The sequence below is a fragment of the Giraffa tippelskirchi genome, chromosome 7 (assembly GCF_054371585.1).
Source record: "Giraffa tippelskirchi isolate mGirTip1 chromosome 7, T2T-mGirTip1v1.2.pri, whole genome shotgun sequence".
Taxonomy (NCBI): domain Eukaryota; kingdom Metazoa; phylum Chordata; class Mammalia; order Artiodactyla; family Giraffidae; genus Giraffa; species Giraffa tippelskirchi.
In genome coordinates this window covers 39067203-39085599 of record NC_137281.1, presented here as the reverse complement: position 1 = coordinate 39085599, position 18397 = coordinate 39067203, and the positions used below count along the sequence as shown (strand labels likewise).

Below are 18397 nucleotides of genomic sequence, written 5' to 3'. Positions count from 1 at the left end.
GGTATTGGGTCAAAACATAAACAAGAACTCAATATTTTCTTATTCTCAAACACCCACAGGGAATGGAAGGGGACAGTTATATAGGCCTTTCTACATGGACATAATCATACTCTTCTGAAAATAGAGGGAGCACTCCCAAAGACTGGTTGGGGACAGGAAGAACCCAAATCCTGGCTCATCTTCTTGAGGGGCCATTTTGAAGATCAAGTTTGTGGATTCTGACCAGTAATGAGAATTTGAGAATTATACTCAATATATCAAAAAGCCCAATGAGAAATGTAGACTTACTGGCAATTGAGTTGTACAAGTGAACTAAAGGACTTATATTGTTTTTACTTTTTGATAGAATTATAGCAAATCAGTGTAAAATTATAGGCTATTTCACAATTTGAAATGATTAGCATGATACAGGTTTTGGATGAAAAAAAAAAACCCAACAAATTGATTAAATTAATATATACTGCTTAGTTAAGACGCAAAATCTTTCAGAATCACAAGGTCCCTGGGGAAAAAAGCAACTGTGGTTTTAAAGGACAGAGAACACTTACTCATTTCAGCCTCTTCATTTCACAGCTGGGGTATAACTGAGGCTTAGAAGAGTAAAGCATTCTGCCAGAGTTTCTACATGAGGAAGCCAGGTCTAAGAGATAAATTCTTCCCACTCTTGTGCTTCCCTTCTCTGAGATGTTCCTAAGTTTTAGCTTTCCTTCCACTATCAAGTACACTCTAATACATTAGTTACTATTAATTTTGATAATTTCTGTGGTTTAAATAAAGTGCTTGGGAAACATGCCAAGCAGCTATCACAAAAATATCCTAGGTAACAGTCATAAAATAAAAAACATAGGGATAAAAGACATAGTATTTGAGCTTGATAACTTTTCACTAGGCAAATTCTAAGGTATTCAAAACACCAGTAGGAATTTGTTGGATATAGTTTCTAAAGATGACAGATCACCTCTCTGTACCAATGATGTCTACATGGTTATCACTGGCCCCAGTTCCCCTTCCATCCGAGAGCCAGATGTGCCCTCTAAATTAGGGGGCTGGGCAATCGAACAAATCCAAATGGAGGGGCACTCTGCAAACAACCAGCATCAGTGGTCTGGAAAACTAGGGAACCTCTTGAGAATGAGGGAAACCTTAAAGTTGTGATTAATTACAATACACGGTAGTTGGTTGGATATGAGATTAAAACAAAGAAAAACAAAAGAAAAATAGCAATTAAAAACAAAATAGCTATCAAGGCCATTAATGGGATAATGGGGAAATCTGAATATGGACTGTGTATTTGAGATAATGCTATTGTATCATTCATGGTGAAATGTCCTGAATGTGTGATAGGTGTCCTGTGGTTATGTAGGAAGATGTCCTTATTCATAGAAGGTGCTTAGCAGTGTAGAGGGTGACATGATATATGCACCTAACTCTCAGAGAGAGAGAAGACAGAGGGAAGGAGGGGAGTGAGCCTGTGCCTGAGTGGGCAGAATGCAGGACAGACTGTATCATTCACAAACATGCCAAAGGGTGAAAGGTATGTGTGTTCATGGTACTAATTCTTGCAACTTTGCTGTAGGTTTGCCATTTTTCAAAATGAAATGTTGGGGAAGACCTCTGAGTGCCAGGAAGTAATCCCCGTCTGTGCACAGCTGGAAAGATGGAGCCCTGAAAGCCAAGCTGCTTTGTATACTGCACAGCTGCAAAAGGTCTCTTGTGTTTTTAAGATCCGACAGTGTGCCATCAACCAAAGGGAAGAGGACAAGTCAGAGTGTCTGAAATATTTATGGGTTAAATTTCTTCCAGTGGGACATTACGGCACTTACATGATTTTTAATTAAGAAGGTAAACACCCTAACATTTACTTAAAAAAAAAAAACAGTACAAACTAGTTACACATTTGGTAAGAGTATAAATATTTTGGGAGTTGAAAAAGTCAGTAAAAGGTAAAATCATCCTGATTTTAATGTTCATGTACATGTGTTCACTGGTTAATGCTTTGCATTTAATTTAAGATAGCCTTTTTAATAAGCAGAAAATGTGCATTTTTATATTGTTTAAATTTTAATATGGATTTTTGTTCAAAACAACACAGACATTCAGGCTACTTGTAAATGATACAAGATTTTTTGCTAATGAGGCATTATGTAGAACATATGCAAAAATCACAACTCAGTCTTCCAAAATAGACCACAATAACAGGAAAAAACATGATTTTAATAAAAAAGAGCAGTACTGGGCTTTTACTTCAAAGCAATTAAGGGCTTTGGATAACCAAAAGTTTATGTCAAGCTGATGCCAAACCAAACTGGTCTATTAAACACATACTACGAAGAGTTTCTGTAATACTCTATGAAAAGGCTCTTTGCCATAAATATCAGGCACCACACTCTGAAGATTACAACTACTTTAGGTTCATGTTTGAGAACAAGGAGTCCAACATTCACATCAGACTTCTAGAATTTCAAATCTGAAATAATGTACCCGTGAAAGAGAAGTTTAAATATGTTTTCCATTTTGTGATTTTTCTCTACAGTAAATTATACCAAGTCTTATATTCTCCCCAACATTTTTCAACAGTTTTCCATTAGTCTCAAAAAAAATTGCTGTTACACATAAAATTTTGAGCTATGTGTAAACATATAAGAAAAAAAAAGACTTGAAGACCCTTATTTGAAGTCATTTCTTCAGTTTTCAACAACTGTATCTCAAGAAGCAATATGTTATTCACCATAGGTACCCTTCCTTCTAAGCAAATTACCATTAATTTTCAATTTATAAAGTCTGTGAGGTAGGGTGTAAGTTGCTTGCTTTCTTTGGTCTCTGCAACAAAAGTTTCCCTAACTGTAATACTCATTTTGTCTATCCTTCTAATTCTTAATGTGACAAAAAATAGACTGCTATGGGGTGAATAATACAATCCCCTAAAGAGAGCCTTAGTTTCCTTTGTAAGGAAAACTTTTCTCTGTGTATATGCTGATGTCTCCTGCTGACAACACGTATACTGGAAAATATGCAGACCTGTCTGTCACTCTAGTTCTGCTCTTATCTAGTCCTAGGACTGAAGAACTCTTGGATTTCCCTTTCAATTAACACTGAACACTAGTTCTCAGATGATCATATCCCTTTGGAAGGAGGAACGGCCAACATAGGGTCAATCTTACCCTTTGGGAATTTAAGAAATAAAAAAGAAATTGGCATTTCCTGGTGGCTCAGTGGTAAAGAACCTGCCTGCAATGCAGGAGACATGGGTTCGATCCCTGGGTTGGGAAGATCCTCAGGAGAAGGAAATGGCTAGACACTCCAGTATTCTTGCCTGGAGAACTCCATGGATAGAGGGGCCTGGTGGGCTATATTCCATGGGGTCGCAAACAGTCGGACATGACTTAGCGACTGAGCAGGCGTGCAACTGAGAAAGTAGTTTGATAAACTTGTATTCAGCTGTTGAGGAATGGCTCCAAGCTTGGGCTTGGACTAATGCACAGTTTTTATATTCAGATAATATTTAAATACAGCTGTTGGCAATTCATTAAGATCACCATATTCAGTGTTGGGGTCTTCAGCACTGTTCTTCACAAGGAACCACTTCTTGGTTTTCCAAGAAGGCTAAGTTTTTTCTTAGGGGGAACATGGGTAACTCCCAGGTATTTAAAACCCTGGTTCAAAGCCAGGGTTCAAATTACATTCCCTAATACAAATATAATTCTCAAAAATATTCATTTTTCTTTTGCTCTGCACTTAGAAGGGTATAGAAATGTCAACATATAGAATTTCATTACATAATTTAATTTTATGCATAACTTTAGGAATAGAAATTAGTAGAGATAATATTAATCTTTTAAATCTCTGAAATAGAAAGTCTGCTTTATTTTTTTTAAAAACAAATCTATTATGTATCTTAGCTTTTTCAAATATTACCATGTGAGGTTAGTTTGTGAAAAGAGAATTAAACTCTGATTCTGAAATGAAAAAGTGGAAAATCATGCTTGGTTTTTCAAGAACCTAGTCATATAAGCATGATATCACTTAGTAAGGGGAAAACCAAACAGAGAATCTAGGACTGGTTTAAAAAAAACATAAAGAGAGAAATAAAAAAAACAAAAAAGATCTAATAGTCATACGTAATGTATAGACCTCATTTGGATTCTAATTGAAACAAACAAGAAGAAGTCATCTTCAGAGAGGTTGGAATATAAAATAGTTATTAGATGGTATCAAGGAATTGCTGCTAATTTTTGCTAGGTGTGATAATGGCATGGTAATTACATTTAAAATTCCTTATCAGACAAAGCAAATATACTGAAGTATATACAGGCATGATGACATGATATTTGATAGGGGCTAATTAATTAAAGAACATGAAGGTGAAGGAAAGATGAAACAAGATAGGTTAACATGTTGATAACTGTTAAAGTTGAGTGATGAGTACATGAGATTTCAATATATTACTCTCTCTGCCTTTGGATATGCTTGTTCCAAACAAAAAGAAAAGGGCCAAAAGGAAGAAAATAATTCAAGAAAGAATACAGTAAAAAGGTAAAGTCTTATTGGAAGAACAGCATGGAAGCACAAAAATGAGAGAAGAGGTATTAGAAACCAACAAATGACAAAAGAGGATGGAGAAGAAAATACTACATATTCTCCAACATCAAAAATGAAAAGGCAAGACTTCCCTGGTGGTCCAGTAGTTAAGAATCCACCTGCCAGTGCAGGGGACACGGGTTTGATCCCTGGTCTGGGAAGATTCCACGGGCAACTAAGTCCGTTTGCCGAACAACTGAAGCCTACACACCCTAGAGCCTGTGCTCCACAACAAGAGAAGCCACTGCAGTGAGAAGCCCTCACACCGCAGCAACAAACACCCAGTGCAGCCACAAATAAGTAAGACTTGTTAAAGAAAGAAGTAGGGGCAGCAAGGAGACTACTGACGGGCCCCGCTGTCACCATAACGATCAGCATAATTCAACACAAACTCTGAATGTACGGAGGTAATATCTTTATGGGATGAAGAAAATGGGTTCTGTACTACAAAATTTACCACTTTTTGTGGGTAGGAAAGAAACCCTCACAAGGCTGGGCTTATTCACAAGGTATGCCAACAGCTGAGTCCTTGTCACACATATTTTTCTTGGTAGGTACAACCAAATGGTATCAGAGCTTCCTATGGGTTTGGTAAATGAGCAAAGGAAACAGGTAAGGCAGAGTAGGTCAGGGAAAAATGCCATCAGACTTGAGCTGTTGATAACAGCAGGTCTGGAGCAGGCTTATATGAAGAATGCTAAGTAAAAACATGATTTTTTATATAGACTAGACTTATCCTTCTATGGTACATGATAAAGTATTTTGAACTAATTTTGACCTTATCAAAGTGCTATTTTTATTTTAACATACCTTTGATCTGTAGCCTGCTGTTCTCGAAGCTGAAGAAGAGATAACTCAATTTCATTTTCTTTTCTCCTCAACTGAGTTTTCAGGATCTCCGCCAAGTGCTCTAACTCTTCTATCTGGCCTCTCTGTGACTCAATAACATTTTCTCTGAAATAAAGAATCTTTACAAGAATTTGTACTTTGAGGCAAAATCTGCAGGATTTAAGATCAGTACAAAGAAAGTGCTTCATAGTAAAGAGCAAGCAAAAGTTAAAAATTTTAGCTTAACTGCCTCTGAACATAGTGAAATAGTAGCAGATTAAATCTGACGATTTGGGAGTACATATGGAAGAATTCAAGGGCTTCTGTCTGCCAGTGCAGGAGAGGAGGGTTCGATCCCTGGGTCGGAAAGATCTCCTGGAGTAGAAAATGGCAACCCACTCCAGTATTCTTGCCTGGGAAATCCCATGGGCAGAGGAAGCGGTGGGCTACAGTCCAGTGAGTCACAAAGAGCTTGACATGACTTAGTGACTAAACAACAGCAAAATGAAAGAATTCAAGGTACTGCTTTATATTAGATAATGTCTTAGGCAATGGGTTAGACTGCAGTTCAATTCAACATAGTATTTATTGGTTACTTACTATAAACTCTGTGATCTGGTCATCTTCAGAAAATTTATGCACCTTTGTTCTTTTATATGCACACTTGTCTATACCACTCAATTTAATGCTTCATAGAGAGAAGGCAAGAAATTTGCAAAACATAACTTAGTGGTCTTTGGTTTATATTTTCTCTCTACCAGGTCTAGCAGCATCCCAGTGTACTGAGCCTCAGCACTGGTTTGAACCCTGGCTTTTCTGCTAACAGGTAACAAGGTTAGGCCAATCTTTTAGTTTTATTCCCTCATAGGCAATCATTACTGTAACTGGTATTTAAAATATTCAAAAGAAACAAATCAAGCCCATATTTATTCTTAAGCAGCTATCTAAATATGACATTCTTTGTCTCATGTTTTCTCTCCTCATTTAGAACTGTGACTTTTTGATGATCCAGGTGAAGACCTGTACTGTAGATAAGGTAGAATCTTTTATTTTTGTGACTTACAGACACTGAGATTACCATGAGGCTTTCATTAACGGAAAAGTAAGCTAAATGTGGCAGAAGTAACTTTTTTGAAACCATAGCATGATGAAGAATGAAGTACCGTAGAATCACAGTGAAACAAAATCTGAAATCCATATGTATTTGATAGCTCCAAACTTTTAAGCCACTCCCTCCAATTCTTTTTTTTAAACCACAGAAAGGCTAATTAATTCATGATCTAAAAAAAAAAAAACAAAAAAAAACTACCTGTAATTCTTCTGAGAATGAAAATGTTGCCTCTAAACCTTATACTATTCTAAACGACTGGGCTTTATGCCATTCCTTTGAGGGGGAAATTATAATATAGAGAACTATTCTCTCTCTATATGCTTCCATTGATGAAGTTGGTTAAGATATTCATTTTCCTCATTGTACTGCAAGCATGTTATGTAATACCTCTTCTGGACTCACAGATCTAGCTGGAGGAAATTTTTTGTACATAAACCAATTTTGTTTAAAATAAAGGAGAGGGAGGGATCAAAAGAGACATGATCAATATACAGTGGTCTAAAATGATCACAAAAAGCATACATACAAATTTCTTATTTCTCCTCTGGCTTCTCCGAGTAAACTGTTGCCATATTTTGTAGGCATGGGTTGCACAGTTTCTGCTACATCTGTATCTTGGAATTTAATACCTAAAATAAATTAATAGGGTCATACAAGCAAAGTTAGAAAAGAAGGACCCTTGATTTGCTATTGTAAGGAAATCTGCAACATAAGCAAGTCTCTTCCATACTGAGAGATGCATGCTCTGCAGTACAGAGAATTAGACATACATTGCCAAAGGAACCGTTAGATCTCAGCCACCAGCTGGCATTAAGTAAAGAACAGCACCAAGTACTGCTCATTTAACAAATTCTACTATGTAAACCAAATTACCCAGAAACACTTTTATTCAACTTAGATTTGTAACTTCTGAAGTAAGTTCTGAAAGAACCAAAGTTTTAAATTTAGGTCTTTACAATATAAACTGAGGTATGAAGGAAAAAGTTTTCGAAACCATGATTTATTTTTTTTAGTATTTTTGGTAAAGGTTTTTTGATTTTTAAATTACTCATTCACACCACTTGACTTTACATTCTGAACCTTATCCTTATTTGTGTGACTCATAGATACTGTGAACATAAGTCAAAATGTTTCCTCTATTTTAATTTATTTTACCTTAATAAGAAAATCCATATTTCACCAAAGGTAATTTGAGATCATTAGTAAGATTCCACATAAAACATTTTGTTGCTGCACTTAAATACAATTTTTCTTATAAAAATAATTATATGTAATTTTTATAAACCTAATCCCATTGTTAAAAAAAATGAGACATTCTTTTAATTATAAAAGTTACTTCACACTTGCACAATAATTAAATGATTAGCTTTTAGTAAATAAAGTGAGTGAATACAAAGAAAATTTTAGTCTATATGAGTAACATTTTAAGTCTCTTCTGTTCTGTGGCTCTTCCATAAGGAGAAACTTTTATCAAACAATTTAGACAGCAATTCATAGCACTAATACCTTGTCATGCTAACCTAATATTTGGGCATTGTCTTTATTTAGCATAAATAGACTATAGGGATCATCTTTCCCAAGTCACAGGTGACAAAACTAAGGTTCAGAGAGGATAAATGACTATTTAAAGGTAAAATAAATCATGGTAGACCTACCATCTCCTGACCTTTCTTCTAATCTGGTGTTATCACTCCATTTTACAGATGGGGATAATGAGGTTCTGGGAAGTCAAGTGTTCTCTTGATGTAAAAAGTTAATTAGCAGCCGAATGTATTTTTGATTTATAATTCATTATGATTACTTTGATTATATTCAAAGCCTATTGCCAATCTCACATAGCTCGGAGTAGCCAAGCCCTTTCATCCTGCAGCTGCCTCCTGCCTGCATGGAGGCCTTACTGACTTCAAAGGAACCCTGTCTAGGGAACAGATAGTGTTAACATTTTGGCTTGCAGAAAAAAAATAGGACAAATTTTTCTCTTTTTCTGTTCAGATGGTGTTTTTTATTCCCTCGACGAATTGAAATGAAAGTTTTACATGATTTTTTATTTCCCTAAAAATGTTTGGTCTTTATGTGAAGAATATTCCAAACGAAGAATTAGAACTAAAATTCTATTTCCTTCCCTGGTAGTTGTAATGAAAAAAAATTAAAATAGTTATTGACTTTTTGCTTCATTAAAAATAAAGTTTGTGGGTAAGAGAGAGCAATTTTTATTAGAAATACGTAGGTTCTGTGTATAGTACTGAGTCTTATAGGTTTTAGGTGATTCATTTTCAACATAAGGAAAGTGACTGACCAATGATGATTTTTTGGAGCTGGAAGAGACTTTTTACGGTCACTTGTTTACATCCTTTTATTCTACATGTAAAGAAAACTCAAGTTCAGAATCACTAGAAGACTTGTCCAAGGTCACCAAGAACCCAACTTTTCAAATCCCTAGTTATGTGCACATTCCACGGTCAAGCTGCCTCCCATGATGAGAAAAATTTAAACAATTCTGTAAAATTTAAGGAAGGCCTTTGGACAAAGAACTTAAGTGTGATCATTCAGAACAACAGTGTGACCATATAAGCAAACTAGTGGTTTCTCCATTTGCCTGAGTCAATGCGATTTTCATCACTAACTATAAAAACCAACTAAAACTAAACTAAACCTGTATTTTATGTAATTTCGTATAAGCTTCTTTTACCTGTTAGGATGAATACTTATGTTCAATGTTTTACTAGACAAATTTGAGCATGATCTAGTGATTCTTATATAAAATGACCTTCATGTTAATGTGATTTTATCAAAAAGCCAAAAAAACTATTTTTTTCTCTTTTGAAAGATGCTTAAAGACATGAATAATGTAGAAATAAAACTCCGTGCGTGTGTGTGTATGTAGGTATGTGAATGTAAAACAACCTATTAATTTAAATTTAGGATTTAATGCAAGCTTTAATTTACCTTTCCTGGGGCATTCCTGTAAGCCTGCATTTTCATTCACTCTTCTACGCCCGGTGTTAACACGAGATTGCACGTAACTGTACGGAGTGTGCCTGTGACCCTGGATCTGAAGTTGCTGCTTGGTTGAAATTAGTCTGCTTTTGAGGACTTCATTTTGTCTTTCAAGCTCATGAACTTTCTCTTGCAGCTGCTCAATCATTTCTTCCATTTCCACATCTCTTCCCAACCGCTTGGGGCCGCCACCAACCTGTTCATATCTTTTCTTGTCATTAACTAGCCGTATTAACTTGGTGGCCATTCTAGGGAAATAATAAAAAGATGAAAAGGAATGTGAGAAGTCAGCATAAAATGCATTCTGTTGAAAGGAACATAATCACTGTGAAGACTTCAGTGCAGAACCTGAATAATAAATTTCAGGTTTTGATGTAACTATTACTGCCTGTGAAGAATCCTTTGATGATAATTGAAACCACTGGGCAACAATCTGCTTTATAGCACTGACAAATAACAGTTTCCTAAGGCTTATCATTTAAGGTTAGTAAAGAGAGGACACATATTTACTCCATATGTTCCTCAAATGCAATTTTTAACGCATGACCTTATGTAGGAATGCTGTATGCACTTAAATGTAGCTACAGATTGTGGATGTGGTGGGTTATATCTGCAAGCCACAGTAAGTTAAAACTTTTCAAAAGTGTATTAAGACTATGCAGTATTTAAGTGATATATTGTTTTCAGTTTCTCTGGGATTAAGATATATTACAAATATAAAAATGTTAGAACGCATAGATACATATTAAAAGCCCAATGAAAAATTAAAAAGAAACTCAAATGCACCATTAAATGTTGCTCAGTGCTCCAGCAACATGCCTGTTTAATGGTAGAAAATAATTAGACACAAAAAAGTATTATTTCAATGTTGCTTTTAAATTTAGACATACACTGTGCTTTTGACATCTCAGGAGTTTATACCTTTGATTCTTTTAAGTTTTGATAAAAACTGGTTAGACAGAACAAAAGACAGAAAGGGCACATGGGGGTGATGTAATATACACGTACGGAAAACATGCTTGACAGTGAATGGAAAAATCTTGGCAGTACAAGAAAGAAAAGGTGGCTTTGATGAGAGACACAAGTTCAAGACTTTACAAAATTGGTCGCACATCTTCAATAGCTGATTCTAGTTTATAGTGAATCTATTTTTATAAAGGCCCAGACAGGAGATTGAAAATAAAAACACACTTCATTTTTCTTTAAACGGAGTTTTGCTTTATTTTAGCCTGGTTATGGACAGAAGCTTTTACTTAAGAGAACAAAAGTGAAATAAAAAAAAACCCTTAATAGCTTTGGGATGTCACAGTACAACCTTTTGTTGCCCTGAGCGGAGTGCTCTGTAGAAGCGGTAGTAATACATGTCTATCTACACTTCTGGCTACTCGGCCTACAGCATGTGGCATGGGGGAGAGCTATGCATAACATAATCAGTTAAGATTGTTTTCTCTTTCCCTTGAGGCACATCCATTAAACATGTTTTATAAGGGATATAGGATAATAAAAACCAAGATCCAAGAGTACCACAAACACCCTAGTAAAATAATCAATGGATTAGTTCCTTTTCCACCTAATCCTGAGAAGGATATATCATTGGGAAGTTTGGGCAGGTATTGCAACCCAACAGAGCCATGCATGCTACCCAGTCCTCTCGGATCCTCAGCCCCACCAAATGCAGCTGCCGTAGAGAGATGGTGGCCACTTAAATGAGACGCCAACCTAAATACCTGAATCTTCTGTTACACAAAGACTTTCACACAGAGATAGAGATTACGTTCAAAAGAAAGACACAGATTTAATGTGAAAAAGCAGTCAACATCTAGAGAAAAGTAAACAACTCCAGTTTTTAAGGCAAGAGGAGTACACCCATACTGCTAAGTTGCTTCAGTCGTGTCCGACTCTGTGCGACCCCATAGACGGCAGCCCACCAGGCTCCGCCGTCCCTGGGATTCTCCAGGCAAGAACACTGGAGTGGGGTGCCATTTCCTTCTCCAATGCATGAAAGTGAAAAGTGAAAGTGAAGTCGCTCAGTCGTATCCGACTCTTAGTGACCCTATGGACTGAAGCCTCCCAGGCTCCTCCGTCCATGGGATTTTCCAGGCAAGAGTACTGGAGTGGGTTGCCGTTGCCTTACAGAGGCTTACAATTCCTCCAAAGATATTGAAGTAAGTTTTGCCAAGAAAGATAAGATTGCCTCTCTCTTTCCAGTGATAGCAACAATATTCATTTGATTATTTTCTATTAATGAAATAAGTGACCAGGTAAAGTTTGAGTACTTCTTTAGAAAGGTAGTTTATTAAATCTACATTTATTCTAAAGTAAGTGAATCTAATTATATCTTAAGGATAAAGTTCTATCCATGTATCTATGTAGTGTCAGTGGTGTGAAATCGAGAAGGAAATTAGAGCTTTGGGTTATAGTAGTCATTGGATCACTATTCTCAGGGCTGAGTAAAATAAAATCTCTGGGGGTTAAATGGCTTGAACATGCCACAGGCAAGTGGCAGAGAGATAAAAGAACAGATGTACAACTTGACTCCTAGCACAGTGTTTTTTCCATTAAACTACGTAGCTCATTATTGTCTTCTACTTTCTAGCTAGGACAAATTACTAATGAGGTAAAGGTTGTGAATTTAATTCTTTTACTAACCAATTAGGTTTACAAAGAAAAAAACTGTTAAGCAGTCACAGACTAAATGTCTCATTTAGACAGGGTGATGGCTATGTTACTGGTCAGGAAAACAATCAGGCAAGTGAGTCACATGTCTTGCAAAAAGCCATCATGGTGACTCAAAAACCAACTCAAAGTAAAAGCTCTGCACAAAGCAGGTCAGTGGGTCATTAAACAAAGTCCACAGAGTAGAAACTGACGAGAAGTCATTCCTTTACAGGCTAAGTTCCAAGCAGAAAAAAATGAACTCTATCTTCCTTCTTTGATCACTGTCTCACCTTTGCATTGGATCTAGAACATGAATACAGACCTGTCCATGCTCACACATGAGAATGAACTTTAAGTCACACATTCAGAAAATAGTCAAGTGTTCCTAAGCAAGAAAGAATGAAAGGTATCTATTCTTAAGAAATAATCCCTGCAGAAACTGCACACAAAAGTGACAGTTTCTTCAGAAACAGTAGACTCTTTGAAATAAATATAGATTCTAGATTAATCCAAGCAAAGTAAAATATGTTCCAGATAGTGATGTTTTTCCTTAGTAAACCCAAAATCTTCAAGGAACATGCATTCTAACAAGTTAGAATAGCTAATTACTTTTTTGAACTTTCATTTTAAAATAAGGACGTTTAGAGAACAGATGTTTTGGCCATTTGCTTATTAAGCTATAAATATTAAAACAAAAGTTACTTAGAGATATGATACACTCATGGCACTCATAGCTATTAGCTCTTTCTTTCAAATGGCAATTTCAGACATAATAAAAACTCATAATCTTTTTGGTTTATTATACTAGTTTGTAAGATTTTCCATTTTTAAAATTGTATTTATTTACAACCTGCCTTGCTCCAAAAAAAGATTCAAGGTGGGGTTTTCAATTAAGTTTATAGAAAAGCATATCCTCCAAACTTTACAGAGTCAGGGAAAAAAAAAAAAAGCTAAAAGCTTTTTATCATAACCTTTTAATTTTATCCTCTTGCTTGCGGGCATGCTGTTTAAGTAAAATGTTCTCATCATGCAAACGCAAAAATCTGTCTTCCAGTTCCTCACGACTGATACGTGACACTGCCTGGCGAGACTTCATTGTCCGTGTTGTTGAAGTTTCTGCAAAAATGCCAAGGTAATTAATAGGATTACTTAAAAGAGCCTCTAAAAACAATAACTGTTGATAATAACATAATCTCTGATGCTTTAGAAAATGTTATAGCATTGTTCATGTCACTGATTGGAGGTAAGAACAAAAATCTTTGCTATTAATACTTTATATGCAATATTAAGGATTTGAGTAACAATAGTTTCCATTCAAAAATGTATTCAAATAACCGTCTTTAAGAATATAAGATGGAACTCTGATTCAATTAAGACTTTCCAATTTGTATGCTGAATGTTGCAAAAACTAAACTAAAACGGTATCTGGAAGTATTTTTTTTTGCAAAGGTAAGAGTTATAACAAAAACAATATGATTAAGATATTTTTCTGAGCTATGGGTGTTGGGTTATAGAAGATAAACTATAAAATCTGCAAGACCAAACAAACAAAAACCTTCCCAAATCATTTATAAGCTATCACATATTTTTAAAGAACTTTTACACCTTTTAGCATGTGTGTATGATATTTCTTTTACATATGCTTAAATTTGATATTTTTGTGTGAAGCTGGTCAATTTTCAACAGTCCTCCACAAGAAACAAAGAACAAATGGACAAAGATTAAAGCCCTATGAGGAGGTTACTGAGGGCAAGAAGTGAACTTAGGGTATCAAATACTAAAAAAATAGCCTGGCACACTGAAAAATTTCTTTGTATTTGAATCCCCGATATTCCATTAAAGATCTAAAGCAAAGCTGATACAGTCTTTTTACTTTTAACAATAAAAGCTGTACAAATTTATTTTTTTCAATGAACAATATTTTGACCACCTTTCTTTAGTACTTCAGGGTGGCTACCTGTAACACTTTGATTAACAAGCTTGTAAAGAAGACTTAGTGGAATATATTTTACATCACAGGCTTCTCAATGACAAATGCTGTGGCATGACAGCATGGCTGACATATTGTACACACAAACACAAACACAGCTCTACACTCTAAATTGTTCCGTAAAGCAGTTCTTTTCTTTTTCAATTTGAAAGTGCTTTTTAGCTCCATAGCAACCACTAAGTGATAAAAGGACAAAGAAAACCTTTAATGTGTATTAATTTGATAAAACAAAGTCAATATTGCTTGGATAAACAAACCATTTTGAGACACTCTACTTGAAAGGCAAAATTTTTTAAATATGGCATTTCCTCCCATATAAAACTTAAGCATAAAGAAACATTTTAATGGTGAATGTGATTTAAACCAGGCAATTCAGTTTGGGGGCTTGGTACTCTCTGTGTAGTTTCTACTGATGTGTGGAATTTTAAGAAGATGATTTATAACAATTCTTTATCAGAACAGAGGGGGTTTTACATTTTCTATGAGCTGTTGATAATTGATGCATGCAGTAAAATACCATATGTTGTTCTAAATTCTCTATCTTCTTGTTTAGTCCAATCAAGAGCTATATAGTTCCTTAAATGGCTTTGTTTGTATGAATATCAGAAATACTTTAAAAGTAAAGAAGTTACTGATCAAAGTTCATAACTGTAATATATAACAGCTGGCCATACCTTGCAACCCTCCCATGCCAAAGAGATTTAGACCTATGTCTTTCACAGGCAGGTCTCCTGCAGTCTCATCAGCTGGACCAGACATTGCCTATCTGTGGAGAAGAGAAAATTCAAATAAAATCTTTCCAAGTTGTAACATTAACTATGCAATGGAATGAACCAAATAAAATGAATAAGGCACTAGAACTTTAATGGACATCTTATTGCCCACATGTGCTGCTTGAAGAAGATGAAAGCTTCTATTTTAAAAGTAATACTACAGTCAATCATGGAGCCAGTGTTCCTTTCAACAGTATATTTCCTATAGTTTGCTGAGGAAATGAGCTAAGATTATCATTCTTCCTTCTCTCTTCTTCTTCTTCCTCTGTTTGGGAAAAAAACACAAAACCTTCCCCAAATTTAAGAAAGATCTCCTCTCCATCCTCCATCCCTTTCTCTGCTCCCCAAAAGAAAGCAGGTATCAAAATACTTCAGTCAGGAACTTGATTCAAATGGTTGTTCTATTACTTACTGGCTGGTCAAGTCACTAATCATGTGGAGAAAGCAATTTAATCTTCAAAGTGGAGAAAACAACACCTATTCTCACAGAGTTACTTTAAAGGTACATGAGATGGTAAATTAAAAGCATTTAACCCATTTGCCTGGGATGTTAGTGTCACTTGAATACTAACCTTCAGCTTGATGCACAAAGGAGTTGGTAGTTTCCCTGTGAAAGAGGTTTCATAAATTCACCAGCTGGATTTGTTTTTGTTGTGTCTTTTGTTGCCATGAAGCCTAGGTCCCAGGGCTTCCTACCTCCATGTACATACTGTCCAGCTAATTCTGGCATTTTTACAGTTTCTGTTCTTTACAGAGATGCATCATAGTAACTTAGTTTTATATGTGGATGTGAGTGGTTCACACAATGTTTAGTAATGCAAAGAACCAGTGAAGATGGCCTAAGGCAGAGGTTCCCAATCTCTAGCACATTGGTCCTAGAATACAGTCTGAGAGAATAAAGGGATTTGTCTCATTCACCTCTGTATTCTCAAAGGCTGGGACAGAGCTGGGCATATAGCTGGCATTCATTAGATAGTTGTCGAATGAATGAATGGAGTCCTTGGGGCTTCAGGGTCTGGAGCCAGAGGTGGTTTCCAAAATCTTGTATGCATTATGTGTATATGCATTATCTTTTAGAGACAGGGTAAATAACTTTTATTATAACTCATCAACGTTGCAGACCATTGAGTTTTTACTGTGATGTAAACAACTAACAGACATATACCTGGAAGATCATCTACTTCTTTTGGCAACACTGCTACAGGAGAGGACAATTTAGGAACCAAATTAACAAGAAGTTTAAACACAGGACAACTGTGAAAAAGATAGCTTTTCCACAGTAGAATTATGGTGGCTTTTATAATAGTAACAATAATGAAGGTGATGGTGTTAACATTAATTGAATGTTTAGTAAGATGTGCCAGGCACTCTTGAGGTTGTTACTCAAATGTGTCCTACTTTACAAATGAAGAAACCAAGACACAGCTTAGGGAACTTGCCCAAGGTCACACATCTATGAAGTATCTGGCCCTATTTCTGATGGTCACAACTGGGAAGCAGGCAGGTGGTGTTACTGGCATCTAGAGGTCAGAGATGATGCTAAATATCGCAGAGGTCCCCAACCTTTTGTGGCACTAGGGACTGGTTTCATGGAAAACAATTTTTCCACAGACCAGGGTGGGAAGGATAGTTTCAGGATGATTCAAATGTGTTACATTTACTCTGTACTTTATATTTCTATTATTGCATCAGATCCACCTCAGATCATCAGGCACTGGATCCTACTATAGTGTACAGGAACCACAAAAAAGAATTATCTGGCCCCAAATGTTAATTATGCCAAGGTTGAGAAATAATGCACGATGTTGCAATGCCTCCCCAACCGTTTCATACAATCATTTCTGGTTCACTATGTGCCACTCACTGTTCTCTAGATTCTTCAAATCCATGGTACTCTTGCCTTGCTCAAGGTCTTTGCACTAGCTGGCTCCTCATTCTTTGGGGCTCAGTTCAAACATTTTTTTCAGAGAAGCCTTCCCTTAGCATCCTATGCTACCGTACTCTTCCTCCCAACTTCAGCACTGTTTATTTCTTTTACAGCCACCATCTCCATTTGAGATTATCACGTGTGCAAACGAAGTCGCTTCAGTCCTGTCCAATTCTGTGTGACCCTATGGACTGCAGCCTGCCAGGCTCCTCTGTCCATGAGATTCTCCAGGCAAGAATACTGGAGTGGGTTGCTGTGCCCTCCTCCAGGGGATCTTCCGGACCCAGGGATCAAACTCTCATCTCTTATGCCTACTTGCAATGGCAGGTGGGTTCTTGACCACTAGCGCCACCTGGGAAGCCCGAGATGATCATATTTACTGCTACTTACTATCTTCATTTGTCTTCCCTGGTGGTTCAGACGGTAAAGAGCCTGCCTGCAATGGGGAGACCTGGGTTTGATCCCTGGGTCGGGAAGATTCCCTGGAGAAAGAAATGGCAACCCACTCCAGTATTCTTGCCTGGAAAATTCCATGGATGGAGGAGCCAGGCGGGCTACAGTCCATGGGGTCTCAAAGAGTCAGACACGACAGAGCGACCAACACTTGCACTTCCTTGCAGTATCTTCATTACTACTTCCTCTTCACTAATAAAGTAGAAGCATCTTGAGACCCGCCTCGGTCTTGTTCCTAGCTGGTAGAGAACAGTGCCTCAGGGCACAGGGTGGACGCCAGCATTCATGTTTATGGAATGAATAAATGAATACTTGGTACTGAGACTAAAGAGTAAACAAAGTCTCCACCGTCACGGAGTTCATAGGCTATGGGGTACTCACGATAAACAAATAATTGTAAATGATTAAGCAAATAAGTTACTTGGGAGGCTTAGGAGTTTTCCAATCAACTCCTTGTTGTTGTTTTTCAGTCGCTAAGTCGTGTCGGACTCTTCGCGACCCCATGGACTGCAGCTCTCCATGCTACTCTGTCCTCCACTATTTCCCCGAGTTTGCTCAAATTCGTATCTACTGAGGCAATGAGCGAACTACTTGCAGGTGACTTTTTGCCTGAAGAAGGACCTGGATAAGCACTGTACTTAGCCTCACCCCTCAACAACTAAGCTTCAGGGCTGGGATAGAAAATATCAAACAGATGCTGGCAGTCGGGATAATGGGCGGGCTGTGATTCAGGCCTGAGTAGGTGAGGTGTCTCGTGCTGGGCTGCTCTTCACGTGAGCAGAACGCCAAGGCCTTCTCCAGGAGGTAGAGCAGACCCCAGGACCCCGGCCCATGCTAGAGGTAGAGGGTCGGCTAGCTGCACCCCTCTACTCCCCGGGTGTACTCACCGCCACTCTCTCCCAGCCGCTAGCTACCGTTGCTATAGCGCCGACGGCATGTGAGGCGGCCGGCCGAGAGGAGCACGGGAAAAACATGGCAGGCACTGTTGCCTTCTGGGAATTGTAGTTCTTTTTTTGGGCCCCCGCCGGCCCGGTCTCTGAGCAGCGTACTACACTTGCCCAGCTGTCGGACCTCGGAAATTC

General features: G+C 37.2%; 1 protein-coding gene across 4 annotated transcripts in view; it reads right to left on the bottom strand.

Annotated features, from left to right (window-relative positions):
* The window catches only part of RPGRIP1L (RPGRIP1 like), a 98069-nt gene that overhangs the window by 78539 nt on the left and 1133 nt on the right, over positions 1-18397 (bottom strand). The window contains exons 1-7 of one of the 4 annotated variants that reach the window (XM_081514413.1): positions 17383-18254; positions 15508-15542; positions 14837-14928; positions 13144-13288; positions 9464-9762; positions 7044-7146; positions 5389-5532 (exon numbers count right to left, since the gene is read on the bottom strand). In XM_081514413.1, coding sequence (XP_081370539.1) covers positions 5389-5532; positions 7044-7146; positions 9464-9762; positions 13144-13288; positions 14837-14921 — 776 coding nt within the window. In that variant the 5' untranslated portion in view covers positions 14922-14928; positions 15508-15542; positions 17383-18254. Of the gene's footprint in view, positions 1-5388; positions 5533-6569; positions 6687-7043; positions 7147-9463; positions 9763-13143; positions 13289-14836; positions 14929-15507; positions 15543-17382; positions 18255-18397 lie in introns of those variants that run through there. The other 3 variants (XM_081514411.1, XM_081514412.1, XM_081514414.1) reach the window with 3 other exon arrangements.